The following is a 27795-nucleotide window of genomic DNA, read 5'->3' on the forward strand; positions in this document are numbered from 1 at the left end:
GCAGATCCCGTTTTCTTTTTTTTTCTTTTTTTGCAGTCAATCATCTTGTTAGAGAACAGCATGTTCTGAAATAAAAACTTAAACTTTGAACAGTTGTACAGTTGTGGTGGATTTTAGCTTCATTCTGACATAAAAAAAGCAGAATATCGATAACTTTATGTGAGTAGAGTAAGTTCTCCAACTATCAATCGTATTTGGACCAGAGTCCAGACTAAAAAAGGGTTCACAAAAGTCACTGGGACCGAACACCATCGCTGCAGTTCTTTTCTTATTAAGATATAAAATGTTTAGGGCCAACCAGGCTTTGTATGAGCCCTGCATGTTTGTCTTGCATCTCACTTTCTCCTTCCTCATCTTGCAGATGCTCTGACCACTGTGGTCTCGTACCACCCTCTCTCAACTCAACTCAACTCAACTCAACTCAACTCAACTCAACTTTATTTATAAAGCCCTTTAAAAAAACCACAGTTGAAACAAAGTGTTGTACATACATGGACAAGCAACATAAAAAACACAAGAATCAACAGAAAAATAAATAATATTATAAAATATAATAAAATAATTGTTCATTGTTTTTAAAACAGTTTAAAAACTATAAGCAATTTAAAAAGAATAATAGATTAAAAACAAATAAAACCAATAAATAAAACAAAGCACAGCTCACTAAAACAGGAAGTCTCATACTGGGCTGAAGGCCAAAGAATAAAAATGGGTTCTAAGATGAGTTTTAAAACTGGACAATGAGGAATCTTGTCTAATGTGGAGAGGAAGTTCATTCCACAGTTTTGGACCGACAACTGAAAAAGCTTGATCCCCTCTGAGCTCCCGTCTGGACCTCGGTCCGTCCAGAAGCAGCAGGTCAGCTGACCTGAAGCCCCGAGCAGGAACGTAGGGGTGTAGTAGCTCAGAGAGGAAGGAGGGGCCAGGCCAAGATTTAATAACAAATAAAAGAATTTTAAAATGAACTCTGTAGTGCCCTGGCAGCCAGTGGAGGGAAGCCAGGATGGGGTTATGTGCTCCCTCTAACGTACTCCAGCTGGAGTGCAGCTGCATTTTGCACCAGCTGGAGACGTGCGAGGGAGGACTGGCTAACCCCAAAATAAAGAGCATCACAGTAATCCAGCCGAGATGTAATAAAGGCATGGGTTATTGTTTCGAAGTGTTGTTCAAGAAAAGGTTTGACCTTAGCAAGCTGCCTGATGTGGAAGAAGCTGGACTTCACTACAGAGCTGAGTTGACGATCCAATTTAAAATCGCTGTCCATCTTAAAACCCAAGTTTGAGACTGTTGGCTTTAAGAAACCTGCCAAAGGACCCAAATCAATTGAGCAGGGTTCACAAAAGCCACTGGGACCAAACACCATCATTTCAGTTCTTTTCTCATTAAGATATAAAAAGTTTAGGGCCAACCAGGCTTTGATGTCTTCAAGAGATGCCAGAAGAGGTGCAAGAGAGACAGCATTTTTCCTTTAAGGGGCACATATATCTGACTATCGTCAGCATAAAAGTGATACAACATGCCATGCCTTCTTTGGACTGATCTCAGGTGCAGTAAATACAAAGAGAAAAGCAGGAGCCCTAAGATCGACCTCTGGGGAATCCCATAAGTAAATGAAGCAGAGCTGGACTCTGTCGGAGAGATAGGACTTAAACCACTCCTCCTGTCCCTCATCACCTCGCTTTGCACTGTCTGACTGTCACATTTCTGTTGCTCTTCTTTCTCTCCTCCATCAGCCATGCTCAGCTGTTTTAGTCTCTGATTGTGTCACTTCCCTCTTTGGTGAGAAAAAACCAGAGATACTGCCTTTCCTCTATATTCATGGAAGATTAGAAGTTTCCAGTGTTTTCCTTGAAAAACTTTTAGTCATTTGAGCTTTTCTTTTTCAAATCTAACTTCAGGACTACTCTAACATTACATTCACAGGCAGCAAAATAATGTTCTTTTTTTTGACTCAAAATCTGCATCAAAAATATTGAAACCAATCATTTCCTAATATGATGTAGTTATTTAGTGTTACTACTTTGTTTCCATGGTGCTGCCTTCTGTCCGTGCGGCGCCCTCCTTGCTTACCTCGTCTCAGGTTGAAAACAAAGCTGTTTTGGGCCTCTGTCAAGTTACCTTGTGCTACTTTCAATGCAGTTGGAGATCTGAGCTTTACGCTTGTGAATGTCGGTTTGCTATAATTATTATCCCTTAAATTCAATGCTTTGATTTAGACTGGTAGTTGCCACCTTATGCCAGCCCGGTAGACCTGCCCATGTTTACCAGTAAGTACAAGTAGTAAAATTCTTTTAGCCTGTTGTAGGTTGAGGAATGTAGCCAAGGAAAAGTAGAAAGAAAGATTGGAATTTAAGAAACACTTTTTTTCCTTTTCTTAATAAAATAATCTTTTACAGCAGAAATGTGCATGTAATTTGTCCTTGTGCTCTGTGTGTAAACCAGGACGTGAATCAGAAACTGCAGGAGGACAACCAGGAGTTGCGGGACCTGTGCTGCTTCTTGGATGATGACAGACAGAAGGGGAAGCGAGTGTCGCGGGAGTGGCAGCGTCTGGGCCGCTACAGCGCTGGCCTGATGAGGAAAGAGGTGGCCATTTACCTGCAGAAGTTAAAAGAGCTGGAACAGCGGCAGGTGGAGGTGGTTCGGGAGAATTTGGAGCTCAAAGAGGTGTGTTTAATGCTAGAGGAGGAGAGAGCTGCAGCCACAGCTGGAGGAGGAGAAGGTGGTGTTGGCAGCCAGGGAGACCCAGGCTGCAGCAACTCTGTAGACAGTCAGAATAGTCTGTCTCAGCTGGGTGGAGGCATGCATGTGCTTGGCCTACTGCGGGATGTTGGTGATGGTAGCAGCGCCTCCAGTGCAGGAAGCACAGATATCCCTGATAACACCCACCAGAAACCCCCTCCTCTGAAGTCCAATACTGGCGCAGGACCTGCACCAAGATACCTCTCCTCAGAGCAACATGGAGATCTGTGTGGATCCACTGGCAGGAGGCACAGCTCAACTCCCGAGTACCACACCTTCCCCCAATCTTGCCGCCCCAGAGGTGGGTCCCTCACTAACCTGGACCCCCTGGGGCTTCAAGGACACAGCCCAGATAAACACAGCAAGTCTCCCTCCAGGGTATCATGTGATTCCCACCTCAAACCCTGCAGCTCTGACCTACTAGCCCAGAAACAGCTGCTGATGTCAGGGCAAGCGTCACCAGGCACTGTGAGGGGCTCAGTTAAGTCCAGCCCAGAGCTGAATCAGAGACACTGGCAGGTAAACATGGCAGGGCCTGGCTGTGGGAATCCTGAGACCAAGCAGACAGGGATAGGAAGCCTGGCGCACCTGAGGAAAGGGCGGGTAATTGTGGGGAGCCCAGAATCTATGCGACGGCACCACCTTTATCAGAACAGCCCTGGGATAGACTGTGGCGAGGGGAATTGTAGCAATGGCTCCTCTGGAAGAGAAGGGGACCAAAAGGGGACCATAGTAGAGGAGATTACCCCGCACCAGAGTCTGTACAACGGTAGGCACATGGTAACTCTTATCTTGTATTTTATTTATAACCTAGTTATAAAAAGGTAATAAACACCAGCAAAATTTACAGCTTAATAAACAATATTTGAGTTGATGGATGAGGATTTGAACATCTGAACAGATTTTACAACCCCAGCTTTAAAAAAAATGGGACACTTCGTAAAATGTAAATAAAAACAGAATGCAATGATTTGTAAACCTCTTCAACCCACATTTTATTCCAAGTTGAACATAAAATATATATGAGATGTTGAAGCTTGGAACATTTTACCTTTTTATGGAAAATACAAGCTCAGTTTGATCTGATGACAGCAACATGTCTGTAAAAAAGTTGGACAGGAGCAACAAAAGGCAGGAAAAGAAATTGTAACAAACCAAAAAACATCTAGAGGAACATTTGGCAACTAATTAGTTTAATTAGCAACAGGTCAGTAACATGATGGAGAATTTCAAAGAGGCAGAGTCTCTCAGATGTAAAGCTGGATAGAAGTTCACCAATCTGAGACACAAATTGTGGAACAATTTCAGAAAAATGTTCCTCAACTTAAGCTTTGGTAAAACTTTGAAACTTTTAAAGTTTCAAAACTTTGAAAGACGATCACACCACATACAGTGTAAAGTATCAAAAGAATCAGGAGAATTCAACATGGGACAAGGCTAAAAGTTCAACTGGATGCTGGTGATCTTCTGCATTAAAAGCAGATATGGTTCTGTACTGGAAACCACTGCATGGACTCAGTAAGACTTCCAGAAGTCACTGTCTGTGAACACAGTTCACCCTGAAATCTGCAAGTGCATGCAAAAAAGAAGCCAGATGTGAACAGGATGCAGAAACCATGCCGTCTTTTCAGGACCAAAGCTTATTTAAAATGGTCTGAGGCAAAGTGGAAACCTGTTCTGTAGTCAGGTGGAGAAAATAAACATATACGCGCAGATTAAACTATAGTCGCATGTGAACACATCAAACCCCACAAGAAGAAATCCACATGTGTGAGCGTCGGCCTGCTCTGTGTGAGGGAGCAGCTCTTCGGGCTTGCCTGACCACTGTCGGGCTCTCTAAGTCATTGTAAGCATGACGAAAGCTCATCCTGACTGATTGATATGTGGTGTTATGGGCTCGACACATGGGAGGTGACCAACAACAGCAACAGGCAAAACTTATTGCCACCCAGGTGAAACCGAACACAAGAGAAAGACGACCCTGGGTTCATCCTATTTTACAAACAAGGAAACAGCATCATCATTTGATGGTCTCAAGGCTGATCCAGGTAAATCCAGGACCTACGTTCGTACAAATTAACCCTGGTGCCATGTGGCTGCCTTTTCATTCACATTTCTATAATTTCCCACCAAGTATGGGAAAGTCAAACACAGCTAAAAGGATCTGTTCCATCATTTTAAAGTGTTTGCAGATTGCATTGTATAGCCTGCTCTCAGCTCATTGGTCAGTCAGTGAAACTCTTGCTGGTTGGTTGTAGTGCCATCTGACAGCAACAAAAATTGGACATTTTTCTATTTTCTTGTTTCACGTTGCAAACCCCCATGTGTACGTCTACGTGAATAAGCACAACATTTCACATGCACAAATGTCGCCTGTCACTTGGCTGGAGGAGGGCAGCAATTTTCACCTCATCGCGCAAGTTCCATAGGAAATGATGGCGAAGGAGCGACGTTGCCTCCATGTGTCCTGACCATAATTTTTTTTTCTTCTTTTTTTTTTTTTTTTAGAACAAAGTCTTTTTATTGTTATTTTACAGTTTCATATTTAGATTAAACACAACAACACAGAACAACCCCCCACCCCCACTATACCGGATCATTAGACATGTAAACAGTTGTCAGGCATCTAGAATGACATCATACAATTCTTAAGACAGGTTTGTGCATACACAACATAACGAGTTACACAAAATTATCAGCGGACACACTTTCAAAATAACACATTAATGGCAGCCACATGCCATAAAACTTCTCAACTGACACTTTTATGCTATATCTAATCTTTTCCAAATGTATATGACACATGACCTCTCTAATCCAGGGTCCATATGTTGGAGGGTGTGAATCCTTCCATTTACACAGAATAAGTCTTCTAGCTAGCAAAGAGCAAAAAACAATTATGTTCATCTGATACCTGCTAAAAGAAGCATCCACTTTGATCACCCCAAATGATTGCAGTCAAAGGACACGGGTGCACAGTTTTCCCACATATCTTGGAAAATGCATCAAAAATATCCATGAAGTTTCAGACAAATCCAAAACATGTGTAGAAGTGTAGCAGCGGTTTGTTTGCAATGATCACATGCAGGATCCAGGTCCAACTTAATCTTGGACAGTTTGTCTTTGGACCAATGCAGCCGGTGCATCACTTTAAACTGAATAACAGCATGTCTCAAACACACTGAGGACATGTGAATGTTCTGTATGACCTTTTGCCAGACCTTGTCCGAGATGTTTTCATCCAAGTCCAATTCCCATTTGTGTTTCAGAACGTCCAGATTGTTCTCATGGTATGAACTGAGCACCTTGTAAATCCTGCTCAAGACCTGTTTGGTGACTGTACCACAATCAAATATCCTGTCCACAAGGGACCGAGAGGGACATAAAGGAAAACAGTTAGAATTAGCCATTAGAAAATTTCTCAATTGCAGATATCTAAAAAACTGCGATCTTTGGATATTAAATTTCTCTACCAGTTGTTCAAATGAGGCAAACTTATTACCAATATACAGGTTATAAAGTGAATGTAGTCCGTTCAAAGCCCATATATTAAAAGCCTCATCAGTTACAGAAGGAATAAACATGTGGTTCTTTGTCACAGGGGCAGCAAACAATAACCTGGTGAAACCAAAAGACCGTCTACATTGATTCCAAATCTTGTGTGGACAACAACTGGATTAGAGGAGTATGTTGAAATTGGTTGCTGGAATGGTAACTGAGAACAGAGTAATGCCGCAGGAGAGCTGAATGTAATTGAGGCCCTCTCCAAAGTCACCCAGCTTGGCACAGAAGTGTCCCCTCTTAACCAATATAACCACACTCTGATATTAGCTGCCCAATAATAGTACATAAAATTAGGAAGTGCCATGCCCCCCATATTAGGGGGCAGCTGTAATATCTGATGATCCTAGGATGTTTTTTATTCTAAATAAAGGACGATAGCTGGCTACCCTGGTTTGAAAAGAATGATTTAGAGAGAAAAATCGGCAAGCTTTGGAACAAATAAAGAAATCTAGGTAATACAGTCATTTTGATTGAATTGATCCTTCCCCCTAGGGAGAGAGGCAAGGATTCCCAACGAGCAATGTCTTGTTTAAGATTTGCCAACAAAGGATGATAGTTAGCCCTATACAGGTCCTTAAAATTGCGTGTTACCCAAATACCCAGATATTTAAGTTTTTCTGCACTAACTTTAAATGGGACTGTGCCAGCAGTTTTCCCTTCCAGAGAGGTCACGGGCATCATCTCACTTTTCTGAACATTAACCTTATAGCCAGAAATCTTCCCAAATTTACCTAGTAAGATCAATAACTCTGGGATACTGGACCAGGGGTCCGAAATATACAAAAGCGTATCATCAGCATAAAGGCAAACCTTATGCACAGAGCCCATACGATTTATACCTTTAATGACTAAGCTCTTTCTTACAGCAACAGCCAAAGGTTCAATTGCAATCACAAATAAGAGGGGCGAGAGCGGGCATCCCTGCCTCGTATCTCTTTGTAATTCAAAGTAGCTGGATATGTTATTATTGGTACATACCACTGCCATTGGAGAAGAATAAAGCAATTTTATCCATGAAATAAATCTAGGGCCAAATTTGAATATTTCTAAAGTCTTGAAAAGATAATCCCACTCTACCCAGTCAAATGTTTTTCAGCATCAAGGGAGAGTATCACTTCATCGTCATTGTGGCCGGGCAGAGTGGGAGCATACAACACTCTAAACAGCCGTCTAATATTAAAAAAAGACTGGTGATTTTTCACAAACCCCATCTGGTCAGGTGAAACAATAGTGGGGACTTACCTCTCAAGGCGCCTTGCCAAGAAATTTGCGAAAATCTTTGCATCCGTGTTAAGAAGCGACAGGCCGGTATGAGCTACAATTTAGAGGGTTTTTATCCTTTTTAAGTAATAAAGAGATAATAGCTTGACGCATAGATAATGGAAGTGACAAGGTAACAGAAGACTCATTGAAAACTGACAATAAGGGGGAGAGCAGTTCTGAAAATTTCTTAAAAAATTCAGCTGAAAAGCCATCTGGCCCTGGGGACTTGCCACTTTGCATGTCTCTAATTGCCGAAGCTATCTTAGTTACCGAAATGTCTTTTTCCAATTCATCGGCCAGATCTGAGCTTACAGAGGGAACATTTATGCCTTCAAAGAAGGACTCCAAATCAGATAGGTTAGAGGATGAGTCTGGAGAGTACAGTGATTGGTAGAACTGGCTAAAACACAAGTTAATTTTTTCGTTGTCTGAGCATTTAATACCATGATCATTGTTTATTGCTGGAATAGTTTGAGTAGCTGATCTTTGACGTAGCTGATGTGCTAGAAGACGCCCCGCCCTCTCACCATGTTCATAGCACCCATGCCTTGACTTAGAGATAAGGTATTCGGCTTGTTGGGTAGACAGAGTATTAAATTCAGTTTGAAGTGACATATGTTTCTTCACTAAATCTGGCGAAGGAGAATGACTATTTTCCCTGTCCACAAGCAATATTTCTTCTGTCAACAATCTTAGTCGTTCAGTGCTTCTCCTTTTCTTATTAGCACAATATGAGATTATCTGACCCCTTAGGTAGGCCTTTAAGGACTCCCAGAAAGTAGCAAATGGCATCCCTGGGGTTTGATTAACATCAAGGAAGAATTTAATTTCTGCTGATATAAAGCTAACAAACTTCTCCTCTGAAAGAAGTAGAGCGTTAAATCGCCAAGGGCGGTATACTGATTGTGAATCCAGAATATACAATTTCATTCTGAGTGGCCCATGATCTGAAATGACTATAGCGCCATAGTCACACTCCCTCACCAAGTGCAAAATTCTATTGTCGATGAAAAAATAGTCAATTCGGGAAAACGGCTAATGAACAGAGGAGAAGAATGAATATGCCCTCGAAGCAGGGTTGCGAAAGCGCCACACATCAGCCACGCCATACGTTTCCAAGAATGATTTGATCGACTGAGCCGACTTAGTAAGGGTTACTCTTCCAGCTGCACTCCGATCTAAAGATGAGAGCACACAGTTAGTATCTCCACCAATTATGAGGCTGTGCGTTGACATATATGGTATATGGTATATTTGAAAATAACGTGTTAAAAAATCATCCCAGTTTGGTGCATAAACCGAGACTAAGACAACCGGAAGTGTGTACAGTTTCCCCACCACGAGAACGTAGTGCCCAGCAGAATCTGTATGTACACTGGAAGCTGTGAATTGTATATGTTTTCCAATCATGATGGCTACTCCTCTTGATCTAGAGTGATAATTTGATTGATACACCTGACCAGACCATTTTTTACTTAGACATAAACTATCCATTGAGCAGACTGTCTCCTGTAAAAAGGCAATGTCGGTATTAAGCTGTTTTAAATGGGTTGTAATTTTCCTAAATTTTAAGGGACTATTGAGAGATTTCATATTCCAACTTACACAGTTAACTGGACATCCAGAAGAATACCTAGTAGCTATCTTTTTTATTAACCATGTTAAAACCGTGTAAAATGACATACACAAACCAAAGACATCACACATTAGATCCTGACAATAGATAACCTAATGGTATACAAATCCGGTATAATCCCACCCCTTCTCCTACCAGAACCAGGAGAAAACAACACCTCACAACAAATAATCCACACATTATAGTGCTTGTATTGAGGAACATAACACTAGCTCCTAGCCGCTAGGGCTCCCGACTAGCCCCAGATGTAATTAGAAAAGAAATGTCCAAATAAAAAGGTGATACAGTAGTATTCTCAACCCTCCAAAATTAGTTGGTTGTAAACATCAAGTGGTCTACTAGTATCCCCAGGAAACCGTTTTCTGTATGTAAAAAAAAAAAAAAAAAAAAAGTACATATTTCAGGATATAAAACGTGTCAATACAACCTGAGGAGTATGCAGACCAAGGGAAACCAATTCCACAGTCATTCTCTGTCATCCGTCACCACGATAATATTCTCCCTCACATAAGCCATGACCTTGTTGGGATTCGTGGGAGATACGAAGTCGTGCCGGGAAAAGTAAACCATAGTGAACATCCTGCCGGTTTCGAAGTAGCGTCCTCACGTCTGTGAACGCTGCCCGGGCCTTGGCCATGCTTGCAGTGTAGTCAGAGAGGATTGAGATAGGTGTATCATTAAAGCGAAGCGGGCCACGGGTGCGTGCACGGCGCAGTATCTCCACACAGTCTTGATAATAATGTAACTTAGCGACAATTACTCGTGGTTTACCGCCCGGTTTCTTTTGCCCTGGTGTGCGATGTGAGCGATCAATTCGAGCAATTCGAGCTGACAGACATTCTCACCTCCATATTCAACCTCTCCCTCAACCAGAGAACTGTCCCATCCTGCTTTAAGACCACTACCATTGTCCCCCTCGCCAAAAAGACCCCTCCCAGCTGCCTGAATGACTACACGCCAGTAGCACTCACTCCAATCATTATGAAGTGCTTCGAGAGAGTGGTGCTGACCCACATTCAGAGCTGCCTCCCAGGCACACTGGACCCCCTGCAGTATGCCTACTGGTCCAACAGGTCCACCTCAGACGTTATTGCTGCAGCTCTGCACATCTCCTTTTACACCTGGAGAATAAAGACTCCTACATCAGAATGCTCTTAATTGACTACAGCTCAGCATTCAATACGGTCATCCCCCACAAGCTCACCGCCAACTGTTTTCCCTGGGACTACTTCTGTGACTGGCTCCAGGGGTCTCATTTATAACCGTTGCGTACGCACAAAATGGGGCCTGAAACTGGCGTACGCCTCTTTTCACGCAAAGGTTGTGATTTATAAAAAACAAACTTGACGTGAAAATGTGCGGTCTTTCACGGCAGCTCTGACCCATGCGTACGCTGGTTTTGGAGGCTGGGGGAATTGGCGACACAGATGGAGAGGTGGGGAATTAACAACACACTGCATCCAGAGTCCTCTTGTGGCAACGTGGGGTCCTGTCACCATGTCTCCAATTAATTTTGCGCTCTGGCTGTATGACCGCAGATGTGATTTCGGCTCACTGGTCAGCGTGCATGACTTCAACCCGGCAAGAGTTCATAACCCGTCTCCGCTGTCTATGCGTCCTGCTACACTCTTCCACATCCAATTTCTCTATATTGCAGGAGAACAGGCCGACATTAAAAGGCAATTTGCAGCAATGTCCGGTTTTCCTAATGTAATCGGCGCAATTGACTGCACTCATATTGCTATAAGGGCCCCATATGTCGATGAATTCATGTATGTTAATAGGAAGCATGTGCATACTATCAATGTTCAAGTCATATGTCAATCCAACATGATGTTGACAAATGTAGTTGCACGATGGCCTGGCTCTACACATGACTCTTACATCCTAGCGCAAAGCAGTGTAGAGAAGAGACTGCAGGCAGGCGCTGTACGTGATGGCTGGCTTCTTGGTAAGACAATAACTTTATATTGACAACCAGCTTAGCCAGATGCAGACCACTGATGCACTGTTTCATTGAAATGCAGGGGACAGTGGCTACCCCCTCCGGCGCTGGCTCCTGACCCCCTTCCCAAATCCCCAGAGCGCAGAGGAGACCCTGTTCAATACCGCTCACTCCCGTGCGCGCTCAACTGTAGAGCGCGCCATCGGCCTTTTAAAATGCCGGTGGCGGTGTCTGGATGCGTCAGGGGGTAGATTATTGTACCATCCCCAAAAGGTGCGCAGGATCGTGAGGGCGTGTGGCGTGCTGCACAACCTGGCACTGAGGCACGGCATCCAACTACCTCCTGGCCTCCCCCCTCCTCGGAATGCCGACCCTCACCCACAGCCCCCTCCCAGACACAGGGAGTTCCAACACGGGGCGCGGCTCCGTGAGGAGGTCATGCAGCGATTAAGCAGACAATAAGGTTCACTTTTTCACAAGCTCTTTTAATGTGTTTGAAATGTCGAACATAATGTCACACAAATTATGCAGTGTTGTTCTGATTTCCTTCAGTTCATTGATGGTTTCTTTTTGATCTCGCCATGGTCCGCTCTGTCCCGCTCACAGAGTTAACTGAGGTAACTATGTGTTGCCACTCACGACACTTACTCTTATTTGTCACGCCACTACTGTGGCTACCAAACAAAATAATTTTTCGACTCTCCACCTCACTCACTAATGCATCGATTTCTGCCTCTGTGAAGTTGCGTTTTTTGGTTCGCTTCCCTGCGGTTGCCGTTGTTCATGGATCACAACATGGATCAGCTGGCTCATTTTAATACACGCTGAGGTACTTTGCATTGACCATTTATGGTGGAAAGTGGGTGTGTAGTGGGCGGAACATGAGCCAAATTCACCTGCGCAAACTTCAAGGACGAGTGTGATTTATAAAGGGGAAATTGCTTGCACCTGTGCGTACGCACGGTTTTATAAATCAGAATATTTTATGGCGTACGCCAACTTCCGGTTTTGGGCGTAAGTACACTTTTAGTAAGAATCCTACGCACAGTTTTATAAATGAGACCCCAGGTCTTTCTGGCTGGCAGGCCTCAGTTGGTCAGGATCGGGAACAGGACTTCAGCCAGCATCTTAAGCTTTGTCCTCAGTCCCATCCTCTACACCCTGTTCACCCATGACTGTGTGGCCTCCCACAAGGACAACACCATCCTGAAGTTTGCGGATGACACCGCTGTGATAGGACGCACAGGAGGGAGGTGGCCTCTCTGGTGACATGGTGTGAGGACAGCAACCTCACCCTCAACATGGACAAGACCAAGGAGATGGTAGTGGATATGAAGTACAAGAGGAACCCTCACCAGCTACTGCTTATCTGCGGGCTGGAAGTGGAGAGGGCTTTAAATATCTGGGGTCCACATCAGTGAGGACCTCACCTGGACACTCAACACCACACAGCTGGTGAAGAGAGCTCAGCAGCGGCTGGACTTCCTGAGAAGGCTGAGGAATTTCGGCATGTCACCAAAGATCCTCAGAAACTTCAACAGCTGCATGGTTGTTCCTTACCTCAGTCCTTCGGAGCTGATGGGGTGAGTTGCAGAAAATCCAACCTCTGTACTGTCGGACAGTCTGCTACCACGGTTTTCCAAAAGCCGTTTGAATGGCTGTATTTAACCAATAGGAAGGCGAGGCCGACGTGGTGACTAATCGAAACCTAAACTCTAACTGACTGTGCAGACTCAATGGGCACATAGACTCTCAGGGAGTGTAACGTCCCAAAATAAACATAGAAGCAACTCCGCACCGACACTATACCTAAAAACAACATCAGAGAGAGGGTCTAGTGTACTCCGAGAAGTGTACACTGTCATCCATACTCTGTGTGCATGGCTTTTGCTTTTTACTTTGAATCATGGAATATATATATAAAGAAGCAAAAGTGAAGAAAGAGGAGACAAAAACACCACAGACAGAAGGCAATGACCCTTTAATCCAAACTATCACCAGACAACAAACTGTTACACTTGTACATAAACACACCAGAAAATTTCCTACGGCGTTTACTGAAAAACAGAGCTGCTAGTCATTAAGAGTTATAAAATAATAACCAAATCAAAAAGACATATCACAAAAGTAGCACAACACCCAGACACTAACTCACAGAAAGAAAAAAAAATGATCTCTCAAAGTATAAACCCAGTGGACAACTCAGTGACTGTGTCAGCATGCAGAGGATAAGGAATAGGGAGTGATCAGTGATGAAGAGTGGTGAGTGAGATCATGCAAATGAGACCACGCCTCCACGGAGACTAGAGTCAGACCAGGGCAGCCCAGAGACCCGGGCCATCAGCAGCAACCCCGGAGCACAAACCCAAGCCATCCCACCCCAAAGACGATGCCAGCCCCACCCGGAGGGTTGCAGAGGAGAGCCCCAGCAAGAGTCCCCTGCTGTCTTGGGGCACAGGTCCCAGTGGGCCAAGATTGGCAGCCGCCGGCCCTGCCAGGCACCGTCCTCCAGGGCAGCCCCAGCGAAGGATCCGGGGAAGAATCGGTACCCCTAGACAACCACCTGATGTGTACCTGCCGGGCCTTTGGGGCCACGGGCTCACCCCGTCTCCCCCAGATGCTTCGGGGTGCAGCGTGTTCACGTCCCTCTTGCAAGCACACGTTTCATCCTTGTTGCATGGTCACACACGCATGTTCACGTTTACATCTGCATGCTCATAAACGTGCTTGTCTCTCCATCCGCTTCCGACTAGGTGTTGCTGATGTTTGTGTGTTGGTACGTTTCTCTGCAGGTACATTTGATGACTGTTTGATTTCATCATTATCCTATTTTCTTTATGTATCATGTAGTACTGTGGTAGTTTATATTGTTTTTGTGAATACTGATGTGATTTAGGAGCCTAGACAACTTTTATTTCCACATTTCAGTTCTGTCCTTTTCTCTTTTTAGCTCTTCCTCTGTTTCCATGTCAGGTTCAACACCGACATATCAAGATTAAAGAAAATAAGATCATAAAAAAAATAATGAAAATATTCCAAACATCAATGGCAGCCTAACGTGTCTGCCTTGGTAGAGCAAATCTGTCCAGCAAAATATGGCACACAGACCCCCGTTCTGTATGTTAGGATGCTGGACAGGACAGGGTTAAAAAACAATTGTTCCTAAACAACATAATCCGAGAGTGCACTTGTCCTGGCCCTTAATGCTTCTCAGGCTGCATCATTAGAAGCTTTCTCTGAAATGTGTAATACTTTTTTGTATTTCCTTAGTGACAATGTCGCAAATGTAAGGGGCGCCAACGCTCCTCCTCCTTCCGACCCGCCAACTCTTGCCGCTTTCTCAGCCAACTTTGGAAAGTTTGAGCCCATGGCTCTGTCATTCTGAGATGAGGTCATCCTGCAGATTAAAGCATCTAGCTCTCCTCTTGATGCCATTCCTCCTCATCCTTTTAAGGAGATCTTTCCCACTGTAGCTCAGGTGGTCCTTGCCACTATTAACAGCAGTCTGGTGACTGGTGTTGTCCCCTCTTCTTTTAAACATGCAGTTGTACAACCCCTGCTCAAAATCCCGGGCCTTGACTGCACCATATTGGCTAACTTCAGGCCCATCTCCGAGATGCCTCTAAAAAATGTTGGAGAAAGTGCTATACTTACACTTAAAGGCAAAATACGTAGCACTGACACCTAGTGTTTTAAATCAGAACTGCGGTCGAAAGAGAAAGCACGGACAGCGTTCGTCCTCCCCTCGGAGGGTTTCACGTAGGTTGGCGGTTTGCGAGAGGACGGTTCTTTTATACAGTCTATGAAGGACGGAGAACAAAGCGCCAGCAAACATCATGATGAGGAGCGAAGATGATTCACACACAGGAAGTTGCTTTGCTTTGCAATGCTAGCGCTAATTTCACGGTCTAATTTCACGCTAACATAGAGTGTAAACAAAAAAATTAATCAACAAATACCACGTAGCGGCAGTTTTCCCTCAGTCTCACTTAATAAATGAATTTGATAGTAATTTTATAAGTTTATAAGGACAAACACAGTATTCATTCGGTCCAAACATCATTACATTTGTTGTTGTAAACTAACAGGCCACCAGTTTACTCCACTAATACGTCCATACAGTCACACACATTCATTTAATGAGTGCCGAGAAATAAATTAGACTAAAATCTTTGTAAATCAAGATAAACTTTTTGATTAATTTAAGCAAAATTCTGGTGTTTACCTGTTGAGGAGAAACTTTGCCAGCTCAGACTTCTCCACCTTTCTAAAGATTCTCCAATATTGATCCTCGTTTTATTCCGCTTTTGGTGGTTTGCTTTTTTAGCAGGATGCCGAGGCCTTTTAGGTTTTTCTGAAACTATTTCTGGTCGCTTCTTTTACCAGCTTCCATACCTGCAGGCTGCTGCTCTTTAACCGACATAAAATACCAAACGCTGCCTTGTTGTTTGGCAACTGTGGGGAGTCGCATATGATTGGTTAAGGAACCAGGAAGTAGGAAAGAGCAACACGGTGCACCCAAGTTATTCCGTCATGTAACTCTTATTTTGAAGGAGAAAAACTTGGCAAAACATTGTTGATGTAGAGAAAGAGAATGTTTATAGGGAAGCTTCCTTTTATCCCTCGCAGCAAATGAGAACATTTTAAATTTTTACATAAATATTTGAAGAAATTTTAACGTTTTACAGTAGTTTTACCTGTAACTGTTTATTTGTGCATTGCATCTTGGGAACAAGAATTTCTTCTCAAACTTGAATCTGAGGTTCTGTGTCATTTGTGATGTTTTCCACTCTCAGTAAAGTTCTACAATGAAATTTAACATAGCGTTAGTATCCTAACTTTTCTCCAGATTTTTAATATATATATATATATATATATATATATATATATATATATATATATGCCATGGGATTGAATAGGGAAGACACCCCAAACTTTTGAACGGTAGTGTATACATATATATATATATATATATATATATATATATATATATATATATATATATATATATATTAGTGCTGGATAGTGTTAGTTAACACTCCATACACACCTCTCGGGTTTGCTTTTTTACTTCTCCTGGTCAACTTCCTCCCCCTTCATCACAGGACCCATCCACATCCCCACCATCTATCTACAGTTAGTTTTTAAATTTGTTTTTTACTGGGATTTAGCACGTTACTGTGTTTTTCATTCATTAAAAAAGAAAGAAAAAAATGTGCATGTTTAAACAAAGAAAAAATAAAGCATAATAAAAACATAATGCTTGCTAGAGATCGCTGGGTTGGGTTATCCTTCCGTGTTTACTGATGATCCCTGTTAGGTACCGATTTTCTGAGTGCACTGTGAAATCTTAGGTGAGGCAGTAGCTGATCACATAGTTTTACCAGAGGTTCAGTGAGTTATAATATTACTGACAAATAAGTGTCTACTTTTTAAGGTAAAGAGGAAAATTCTAAAATTATACTGCAAACCCTGGTTCGAAGAAAAAAAAAGTAAAACAGTTATTTAGTCTGGATTCACAGGTTGAAGTAAAACAAGCGCACCCTGAAGATTTTCTTGTCAGCATTTATCTAGTTTTCTATTGGCTGGAGGAGGTTTGATAGACAGAGAGACAAAAAATATCCAAGAGCAGAAGTTCAGCGAGCAGAAGAAGACCAAGAAGAGCTGGAGATTTGAACCTGCAACCCTAAACTTGAGCAGAGGAGCAGGAATTTTGAAAGGAAGAACGATATATTTGAGAACAAGAAGGAACATACTGAGTGTGAGAGGAGAGTTTTGAGAGAGAGCAAAATGATATTTGAGGGTGAAAAAAAGAAATCGTGCTCTCAAAGCAAACAGGGAAACACCCCCCAAGATACCACCTGTAGAGGGATGAAGCCAGCAGGGCAGATCTGTTTGTTTATCTACATCACTCAATACGTCCTCCTGTGATTTCGTTTCTATAAATCCTGTTTTTCATTTTTACATTTTAATGAAGCTGCATCCTCTGTCTGTCCTGACACCTTCATCCATCTGTTTCGTAAATGGCCATCTGGCTCACTGTGAGCTGCTACCAGGATGTACACCCCGCCATTTTCACTCTGATGCATTTTATCTGGATTTTTTGGTAGAGAAATTGTATATGAAAGCTTACTTTTCATTTGTGTCATATTAGTCTTTTACCAAATATTAAACTTAAAACATTATGACAGGATTTGATAGTAACCTTAATCCTGGGGCAAAACAAGTGTTCTACTTGGCAAATGCAATTAGCAGTTGGTGTTGACTGGAAGCCATAAACAACAACAGCCTTGTGGTTCCATAAGAGATCGTGGCTGGTTCTCAGAAGGCCTAAAATGTTTGTTTTTTTTCCAAATTACTGAGAACTGCCCTGATACTGGATTTGGACCTGCTGTAGACTAGATTCTGCTTAGTCTAACATCAGAAAATATCTTGTATTTCTTCTCTGGACTTTCAGGGGTATAGCTGTGCCTGGTAAAATCTCGTACGTAATATACGGCCACCGCCCACTAAACGTATCCTCTTACAGCTTAAAAAGTTGTATTAAGCCTAAATAAAATCCTTCAAAAGGGGGACACTGGTCTGTAAAAGCTCCTGGTTTCTAAGTTTTGAACCCCTGTAACTGACTAAAAAAAAAAAACATGGTCCCTGAAAGTTATTTTGAAAAGGAAGCCTTAGCAAAAAGTAGTTTATTCAAGTGTACTACGAGTATACTTATTAAAACTGAGACAGTATACTGAAAGCTTACTTTTTATATATTATATTTTATATACTTAATAGTACAGTGAAGTATACTTAGCTTGTAGTATAAAGAAAAGTCTGAGACCAAGTACATTAGTACTACAACTTATACTTACAGCTTATACATAAGTATACTTTTTACTTTCTGCCTCAAAGTACAAATACTTAGTATATCTTGATCAGAGTACAGAATAGTCAAGTCACTGACTCGTGCTCACATTTAATTTATAAGAATAAAAATGTTTTTCACTACACACACGTTTGTATTGAGGTATTACGCCTGTTTTTACATGTTCCAGATCATGAAGTGCTGCAGTTTAAATGTTTACAGTAAAAAGTATGTGTGCTCAACTGAATTATCTTTATATTCCTAAAAGTTTAGTTTTAGTAATTTTAAATTCATAAAAGTATACTTAAAGATACGTCAATAAACTAAAATGTGGACTAGAAGTATTTACCTAGTACACTAGTTGTATATAGATTAGTGTACTTGTATACTTGGAAGTGTACTTTTTGTAAATTTAAAATGACCTTATAAAGTATACTTAAAGTTATAAATTTGTTCCATGAGCCGATTGAGCCAAATAAAACACAATTAAAAAGACAAAGTGCAAATGCCTCGTGGTGCAAGAAGAAAGTGGAGCAGCTGCAACACTCAAAGCATGACAATCACAACTCTCCATAAACAAAAAGCAACAACTACGGCAAACAGTCGATCAAACCTTCCTGGAGCAAACCAGCTGTGCAGCAGGAGGAAAGGAGCCACATACTGAGGAGCAGACACCTACCCGAGATAAAACGTGTGCTCTGCCCTGCAATCATTGCCAATGAACTGCACATGGTGTGTGCAATTTGAGGAAGAGGAGGAAAAAGTAAAACCTTTCCCACCACATAGTGTTAAATCCCACTACTCTGCAACAGAATTATAAAGGGATATTCTATGATGCTTAAACCCAAACAACTCAACAAAGAAGTGAAGTCATTACCAATGCAAGCAGCAGTGCTGCCTTATTTACATCCACTACTAACATGTAAGGAAAGGAGAGACTGACTGTGATGATAAACCAACCAAAAATCTGACATTGCAACAGAAAACCTTTAATTCACTACACACATAAATACTACAGTGGGTCAGTGAAAATCTTCACCCTACAAGGCAAAGATTTAAAAAAAAAATTGTTTACATGTGGATGATATACGCAAACAGGTGTGGTTATCAAAATACTCATATTCAAGGGTTTAGAGCCTTAGAGTGCATACAGCTTCTGTGCACAGATCGATTACCAGGGTCAAATTTGATGCTGCTTGCAAAAAATTGTCTTTCATGCATGTTTCCATGTCTGTTACTGTGTGTGCATGTGTGTGTGCATGCATGTCAGTGTGTTACATTGGTGCAGTAAGTGAAAGCACAGCAGTTTTATTAGGATGAGATGGCCTGATCTCACTTTACTATACATTCACAGAGCACATGCAGACACACACACACACACACACACACACTGAGAGAGAGAGAGAGACATTTAGACACCATCTAGTGAATGCATAATATTAACACTGCTGCTGCTATTAATAAACAGAACCTGCGTATCTGTGGATACCTGCAGCTTCTGTACTGTCACAAAAATAAATGTGGGGACAAACATAGAAATGCACTGATTATCATCAGTAGATTTTGCCTAAAAAGCCAGATACTGTCTAATATCTAATCTAATTTATATCTAAAGTTGTAGAAAAACAGTGGCTTATAAGTTATGTTCACATTTAGAAATGAATGCTGTGTTGTTGTTTGTTTTTTGTTTTTTATATGAAACAGGGCCTGTGACAATTACTGATGACCTTAGTACCACATTTGATGCTGTTAATTATTTTAATACAGAAATTTCATAACGTTATTGGGTTTAAAGGAGCAGCACTCTGGCAGCAAGGTCAGGGAGCACCAACTCCAGACTTCTAAAGCCAGGGTTCTACAGGTTTTCAATCAAATCAAGTACAGTGTGTGCAGAATTATTAGGCAAATGAGTATTTTGATCACATCATCCTCTTTATGCATGTTTTCCTACTCCAACCAGTACAGGCTACTGTGAAAGCCTACTACTAATTAAGCATATCAGGTGATGTGCATCTCTGTAATGAGAAGGGGTGTGGTCTAATGACATCGACACCCTATATCAGGTGTGCATAATTATTAGGCAACTTCCATTCCTTTGGCAAAATGGGTCAGAAGAGAGATTTGACGGAAAAGTCAAAAATAGTGAGATGTCTTGCAGAGGGATGCAGCACTCTTAAAATTGCCAAGCTTTTGAGGCGTGATCATCAAACAATCAAGCGTTTCATTCAAAATAGTCAACAGGGTCGCAAGAAGCGTGTTGAAAAAACAAGGCGCAAAATAACTGCCCATGAACTGAGGAAAATCAAGCGTGAAGCTGCCAAGATGCCATTGGCCACCAGTTTTGCCATATTTCAGAGCTGCAACATCACTGGAGTGCCAAGAAGCACAAGGTGTGCAATACTCAGGGACATGGCCAAGGTAAGGAAGGCTGAAAAACGACCACCACTGAACAAGACACACAAGATAAAATGTCAAGACTGGGCCAAGAAATATCATAAGACTGATTTTTCTAAGGTTTTATGGACTGATGAAATGAGAGTGAGTCTTGATGGGCCAGATGGATGGGCCCGTGGCTGGATCAGTACAGGGCAGAGAGCTCCACTCCGACACAGACGCCAGCAAGGTGGAGGTGGGGTACTGGTATGGGCTGGTATCATCAAAGATGAGCTTGTGGGACCTTTTCGGGTTGAGGATGGAGTCAAGCTCAACTCCCAGTCCTACTGCCAGTTTCTGGAAGACACCTTCTTCAAACAGTGGTACAGGAAGAAGTCAGCATCGTTCAAGAAAAACATGGTTTTCATGCAGGACAATGCTCCATCACACGCATCCAAGTACTCCACTGTGTGGCTGGCCAGAAAAGGTCTAAAAGAAGAAAAAATAACGACATGGCCTCCTTGTTCACCTGATCTTAACCCCATAGAGAACCTGTGGTCCCTCATCAAATGTGAGATGTACAGGGAGGGAAAACAGTACACCTCTCTGAACAGGGTCTGGGAGGCTGTGGTTGCTGCTGCACGCAATGTTGATCGTGAACAGATCAAGACACTGACAGAATCTATGGATGGCAGGCTTTTGAGTGTCCTCACAAAGAAAGGTGGTTATATTGGTCACTGATTTGTTTTTGTTTTGTGTTTGAATGCCAGAAACGTATATTTGTACATTTTGAGTTGTTATATTGGTTTCCCTGGTGAAAATAAATAAGTGAAATGGGTATATATTTGGTTTTTGTTAAGTTGCCTAATAATTATGCACAGTAATAGTCACCTGCACACACAGAAATATCCTCCTAAGATACTAAAACTAAAAAAGCCCCACTCCAACTTCCAAAAATATTCAGCTTTGATATTTATGAGTCTTTTGTGTTCATTGCGAACACAGTTGTTCTATAATAAAATTGATCCTCAAAAATACAACTTGCCTAATAATTCTGCACACCCTGTAGTTCTCAACAGCCTTTTGCCTAATTCTGCCTTTTAATAAGCTATTTTGATCTTCTTGGGAGGGTGGGTTTTGCTGTCCTTATAAGTTAGGAACATTTGTATGAAGTGTAAAGAAGAATGAAGAATTTAAAAAAGGTAATAATTAATTGGTCACTCTAAGTTCTTCCTAGGAGTGTGTGTGAGTGGATGTTTGTCTCTCTGTGTTGGCCCTACGATGGACTGGTGACCTGTCCAGGTGTACCTGCCTCACGCCTTTTAATTGTTAGCCAAAGTGGTATAGAAAATGAATGCTTGGATGAATGGATGGATGGATGGATGGATGGATGGATGGATGGATGGATGGATGGATGAATGAATGATCATCCTTCACAACTATTCATGACTATTCCTGAAATCCGCCTGTTTTTACTGTATTATATCAACAGAAAGAGTCGATGCTCACTTGGGTTTTTCTTTGCTTTTTTACATTAGATGATTACTTTAGTTACAATAATCAGTTCAATATTACATAAAATCCAGACCTTAAAAAAATTTCTACATTGTGCCAAACTTTTCCTGGCCAGTAACCCTGCTTATTAAAATCATTTTAGACCTGCACCTGCCTAGCTGAAGCATAAATTCTTTCTACCACCTTTCAGCAACTTTTGTTAGAGAAGGGTCCTGCTCTGATTTGTATCACAGAACCTGTTCATAATTTCTCACACCACGTTCACGGCCCCTAAATGATTAGCCCTGTGTCTCCAACAGCACCAGTGATTTAGTGAAGGCTTCTTCTTTCTTCCTTTTTCACTTTCAATAGATATCTAAAATAATCTATCTTTATAGATGTGGTCATGGCTGTCTGATGACTAGTAGATTTTACAACTCTGTCACTAGCAAACCTCATTAAAACAGAAGTTATAGGAAATAAAGGCAAATAATATCTAACTGAAATAGGCTGTTGTTACACTTTTTTTTAAAACCTGTCCTGTCCAGCATAATAGCAAGCCAAATGATGATCTGGTTGCTGTATCGTGCCGTATAAATTTGCTCTGCCAAGGGGAGGCCTATGGATAAGGCTCCTCTTGGTAATCTGATTTATTTATTTATTTATTTATTTACTTTGAATCACGGAATCTATGTAATCTTGCTGGACCTGAAAAAGAAGGAAGACAACAAAAAGAAGCAAAAGGGAAAGAAGAAAGAAGAAAGGAGACAAAAACACCACAGACAGAAGCAACGACCTTCAGTCCAAACCATCACCAGATAACAAACTGTTACACCTGTACTTGAACACACCAGAAAATTCCTCCAGCTTTTACTGAAAAATAAAGCTGCCAGTGGTTAAGAGTTCTTAAATAATAATCAAATCAAAAAGACATATCACAAACGTATCACAACAACCAGATACTAACTCACAGAAGAAAAAAAAAAAAAAAGAGAAAAATGATCTCTTAGTAAATAAACCCACTGGACAACTCAGTGACTGTGTCAGCATGCAGAGGATGAGGAATGAGGAGTGATCAGTGATGAAGAGTGGTGAGTGAGATCGTGCAAATGCGACCACGTCTCTACGGAGGTCAGAGGCAGACCAGCACTGCCCAGAGACCTGGGCCCTCAGCAGCAGACCAGAGCACTAACCCAAGCTACCCCACCCTGAAGACGACTCCAGCCCCACCTGGAGGATGGCAGAGGATTGGCAGTGAGCCACGATCGACAGCCGCCGACCCCGCCAGGGACTGGCCATTTAGGGAAGGGTCCAGGGCCCCAGGAGCCCAGAGGCAGTGCACCTGGGCCGGGACGTCCCGCGTGGACCAGAGGACAGCATGTACCAAGTCCGGTCTCCACCAAGCACCAAGCTCTGGTGGTAAAATGTGAAGCCTTATATGGAGGTGCAAAAAATTGCAATTCACCCCTCATCCGCTAGGGGATGGCTCCAAAACAGAGCAAATCCCCATAGACTCCAATGTTAAAAAGACCAACTTCACAGCAAAAATAAACGTATTTATAGCCTGGCACAAAAATCCATTTTAGGATTAATAGGTCAAGTTTAACTTCATGACAACTGTGAGGGGGGTGAATTTTTTTCTAACCCATCCATTTAGATGATATTTAATCTTGAAATCTTGAAATTCGACATAATCAGGGGCGTGTTCTTTTGATTGACATGTATCCAATATCTGTGGCAAGAAGGGAGAGTGCAGTACAACTACGGTTTTTATCCGGCTAACAGTGCACCTTAGCTCCAGCAAGTTTTGTTAGTATTACAATTGCATTGAGAGCCCTTCTGAGCCCCTGTCAATCATGGCCCCTAGAATCCTTCCCCTTAACTCCCCCTTTTTGGCGCCCCAGGACCTCGTTGCTTTGGGGGTTGGAAAATGGTGGGGAGTGGCTAGGGGTTGCGGGTTCTTGGTGGTTTCTCATGGTGCGAGACCGGGCTGCTCTGCGGTGGGGTCTGGCCCTGTCGGGGGCTGTGGGGGCCAGTTGTTGGGGTCGCCTCAAGGCAGGGGATGAGGTCACTGGTCACTCCCGCTGTTCTCCTCCCCCTCCTCTCCTTCCCTCCTGGGTGTGTGGTGGGTGGGTAACTTCTGGGGTTGGTGGCGGCTCGTTGGCTGCGGCTCGTTGGCTGCAGTCGCTGTGTAGCCTGGTCATGGGGGCCGGCTGCTCCTGGCCCAGCTCGCCTCTCAGTTTTAATAACACTTAGACATCAAAATACAAGAAACACAACACACAAATATCTTCTGGGGGGGCATGCCATGTAGTGCATGGAGGGTGGGGCTGCAAACATGGCCTTGCTCCCAGCACAATGTGGTCATCGCCTGTTTTAATTGCAAACACACTCACCACAAACAATCATGAGCGGGGAGGGTGAGGGCAATGGGGACCTCTCACACCCCTGTTTCTTGGGGCGCCGCCCGGGGTGGACAGGGGTGTGAGACGTCCTCAAGGCCCATTGAGGGCAATGGGGACCTCTATGGTGGAGACCATAGACTGTTTATAAAAGATGGGCAGAGCCTGTGATGTCACCCGTGGGTTTCTGAAGAGCAAAAGTAAAGCTCATTGGGCGGTTCCTACCATTACCATCTTGGCAGCGTCACACCTGCCATCGCTCCTGGAAAATCCAAAAATGGGCAAAGTGGCGGAGCTGAGAGGGGGGACTGTGAAGGTGGGGGTGGATGATGGACGTCTATCAAATTCCGAGATGCCTATAGCTAAGTGCTAACTGAGCCAACTTGGATCTAACGTGAGCTAACCGGCTAATGAAGGTAGGTGGGCTAAAATCCCTAAATGTGAATCACGCATTATTTCTAAGAGGAATTTTAAGAAATTTAATGAACAAGCTTACTATCGTGATCTGTTTTCGGTTAATTGTGGACATATAGGTCTGTTCCCAGTTTTTGAGCTTGCCTGGACATTCTTTGAGGAAAATTTCAAGAAAATTGTAAATAAACATGCTCCAATAAGGAACTTAGGGTAAAGGGACAAGAAACCCTTGGTTCTACCCAGAATTGTCTGATAACATCCATCAGCATAATGTTGCATCGGCCAAAGCCAGAACAAGTGATTGTCAGTGACTGGTCTACTTTCAGATAACTAAATGCACTTGTCTTAATAAAAAAGGCCAAATCAGAATATTACTCATCTGTCACAACTGAGAACTTGTTTGTCTGTCTGTCTCTACCCCCATTGAACTCTGCTAAGGCTACTCAGTGTCTCCGATTCTGTTAATAACTTTTATGGACAGAATTTCTAGGTGCAGCCAAGGTGTTGAAGGGGATCCGGTTCGGTGGCCTCAGGACTGGGTCTCTGCTCTTTGCGGATGATGTGGTTCTGTTGGCTTCATCGGGCTGTGATCTTCAGCTCTCGCTGGAGCGATTCTCAGTCAAGGGTAAAGTGACTGGGATGAGAATCAGCACCTCCAAATCTGAGACCATGGTCCTCAGCCGGAAAAGGCTGGACTGTTTTCTCCTTGTTCATGAGTGAGGAAAGGATGCTCTCAATTAAACACATTAATAACCAATCAGAAGACCACCTAGACAGATTCATACTCAGATCAGATAAATAAGACATTTACAAACAACTAAAACAATCTTAAAATGTATCCTGAAATGTAGGTGGAACCAATGCAGCAATTTCAAAACTGGTGTGATGTGTTCCTGCCTTCTGGTCCTCATCAAAACTCATGCTGCTGAGTTTTGGAGCAGCTGTAAACTAAATACTCTTTTTGGGAAGACCAGAGAGGAGGGCATTGCAATAATCTAATCTACTAGATATAAAAGCATGCATCAGCACCTCCATGCTGGAAAGAGAGAGAAATAGGTGGACTCTGGCAATGGTTTTAAGATGGTAAAATTCAGTTTTTGTTACATCAGACTTCATATTCTGTTCAATAAAACCTGGTGTCAAAGGCGGCGGTTAGATCCAGTATAACCAGAACTGAAAGTTTCTTTACACCCAAATTACATCTAAGGTCATTGACAATCTTTAAAAGGAGCGTCTTGATACTGTGGCTTGTCCTAAACCCAAACTGACATTTTTCAATTCATTTTGCTGAATAAAAACTACTTTTTCGAGAAGTTTACTTAAAAACAGTTAGTTGGATACAGGTTGGCAGTTATCAAGAATGTTTGGAACTAAATTATTCTTTAGAACGGACCTTACCACCATCATTTTACAGGCAGTGGGGAAGACACCAATCTAAAGAGAGTAATTTACTATATTTAAAAGCTCACATTCAATGAAACCATAATGTTTTTACAAGGGATGTGGGAATTTGATCTAAAAGGCAGGCTGTTGGGTTTAGTTGGCTTGGGCTCTAGAACCACTGTCCTTGAGAGGGGCTGGACCCTCTTCCATTCTGGAGTTGCTCCCGGTGAGAGGCGACTTCAGGTGTGGGCATGCTCATTGCCCACCGACTTGGCGCCTGTGCACTGGGGTTTACCCCGGTGGACGAAAGGGTAGCCTCCCTTCGCCTTCAGGTGGGAGGATGGGTCCTGACTGTCCTTTGTGCTTATGCACCAAACAGCAGTTCAGATTACCTACCCTTCTTGGAGTCCTTGGAGAGGGTGTTAGAAAGCACTCCTTCCAGGGACTCTCTCGTTCTGCTGGGGGACTTCAATGCCCATGTGGGCAATGTCGGTGACACCTGGATTGGGAGGAATGGGCCCCATGATCTGAATCCGAGCAGTGTTTTGTTGTTGGACTCTGTGCTCGTCGTAGATTGTCCATGACGAACACCTTGTTAGGCATAAGAGTGTCCAATTGTGAACTTGGCACCAGGAGACTCTAGGTCACAGTTTGATGATCGACCTTGAAGTCGTATCATTGGACTTGCGGCCGCATGTCTTGGACACTCGGGTGAAGAGAGGGGCAGAGCTGTCAACTGATCACGACCTGGTGGTGAGTTGGCTCAGATGGTGGAGGAGGATGCCAGTCAGGCCTGGCAGACCCAAGCGTGTTGTGACGGTCTGCTGGGAATGTCTAGTAGAGTCCCCTGTCAGAAAGAGTTTCAACTCCCATCTCTGGCAGAGCTTTAACCATGTCCCGGGCGAGGCAGGGGACATTGAGTCCGAGTGGGCTGTGTTCTGTGCCTCTATTGTTGCGGCGGCCAGTCACAGCTGTGGCAACACAGTTGTCAGTGCCTGTCATGGCGGTAACCCCCGAACTCATTGGTAGACACCAGCAGTAAGGGATTCCGTCAAGCTGAAGGAGTCCTATCGGGCCTTTTTGGCCTGTGGGACTCCAGAGGCAGCTGATGGGTATCAGCAGGCTAAGCTAATGTGACTTCGGCGGTTGCTAAGGCAAAAACTCAGGCATGGGAGGAGTTTGGAGAGGCCATGGAGAATGACTTCCAGACAGCTTCGAGGAGCTTCTGGTCCACCATCTGGCAGCTTAGGGGGGGAAAGCAGTGCCCCACCAACACTGTGTGCAGTGGGGATAGGGGGCTGCTGAGCTCGACTCGGGACATTGTGAGGTGGTTGAGGGAATACTCCGAAGACATTCAAAATCCCACCAACACGTCTTCCGATGAGGATGCAGAGTCTGAACTAGCTGGTGCTGGCTCTCCTATCTCTGGGGCTGAGGTTGCTGAGGTGGTTAAAAAGCGCCGAGGTGTTGAGGGGATCCAGTTTGGTGGCCTCAGGATTGGGTCTCTGCTCTTTGCGGATGATGTGGTTCTGTTGGCCATGATCTTCAGCTCTCACTGGAGCAATTCGCAGCTGAGTGTGAAGCAGCTGGGATGAGAATCAGCACCTCCAAATCCGAGGCCATGGGGATATAAAAAATTAGTTAAACTAATGGGCTTGAGTGAACTCTAATGGTTGCCTATGTTGATACAACTTGACATGTTTAGTTTCGGCATTTGTAAAAACTAAAG

At 43.1% G+C, this 27795-nt stretch overlaps 1 protein-coding gene across 1 annotated transcript in view; it reads left to right on the forward strand.

Annotated features, from left to right (window-relative positions):
- The window catches only part of LOC121655192 (coiled-coil domain-containing protein 85A-like), a 79282-nt gene that overhangs the window by 2562 nt on the left and 48925 nt on the right, over positions 1–27795 (forward strand). Inside the window, exon 2 of the mRNA XM_042009669.1 lies at positions 2443–3511. Within this exon, the coding sequence (XP_041865603.1) occupies positions 2443–3511 (1069 nt within the window). The remainder of the gene's footprint in view (positions 1–2442; positions 3512–27795) is intronic.

This window comes from Melanotaenia boesemani, chromosome 16, assembly GCF_017639745.1.
Source record: "Melanotaenia boesemani isolate fMelBoe1 chromosome 16, fMelBoe1.pri, whole genome shotgun sequence".
Taxonomy (NCBI): Eukaryota; Metazoa; Chordata; class Actinopteri; order Atheriniformes; family Melanotaeniidae; genus Melanotaenia; species Melanotaenia boesemani.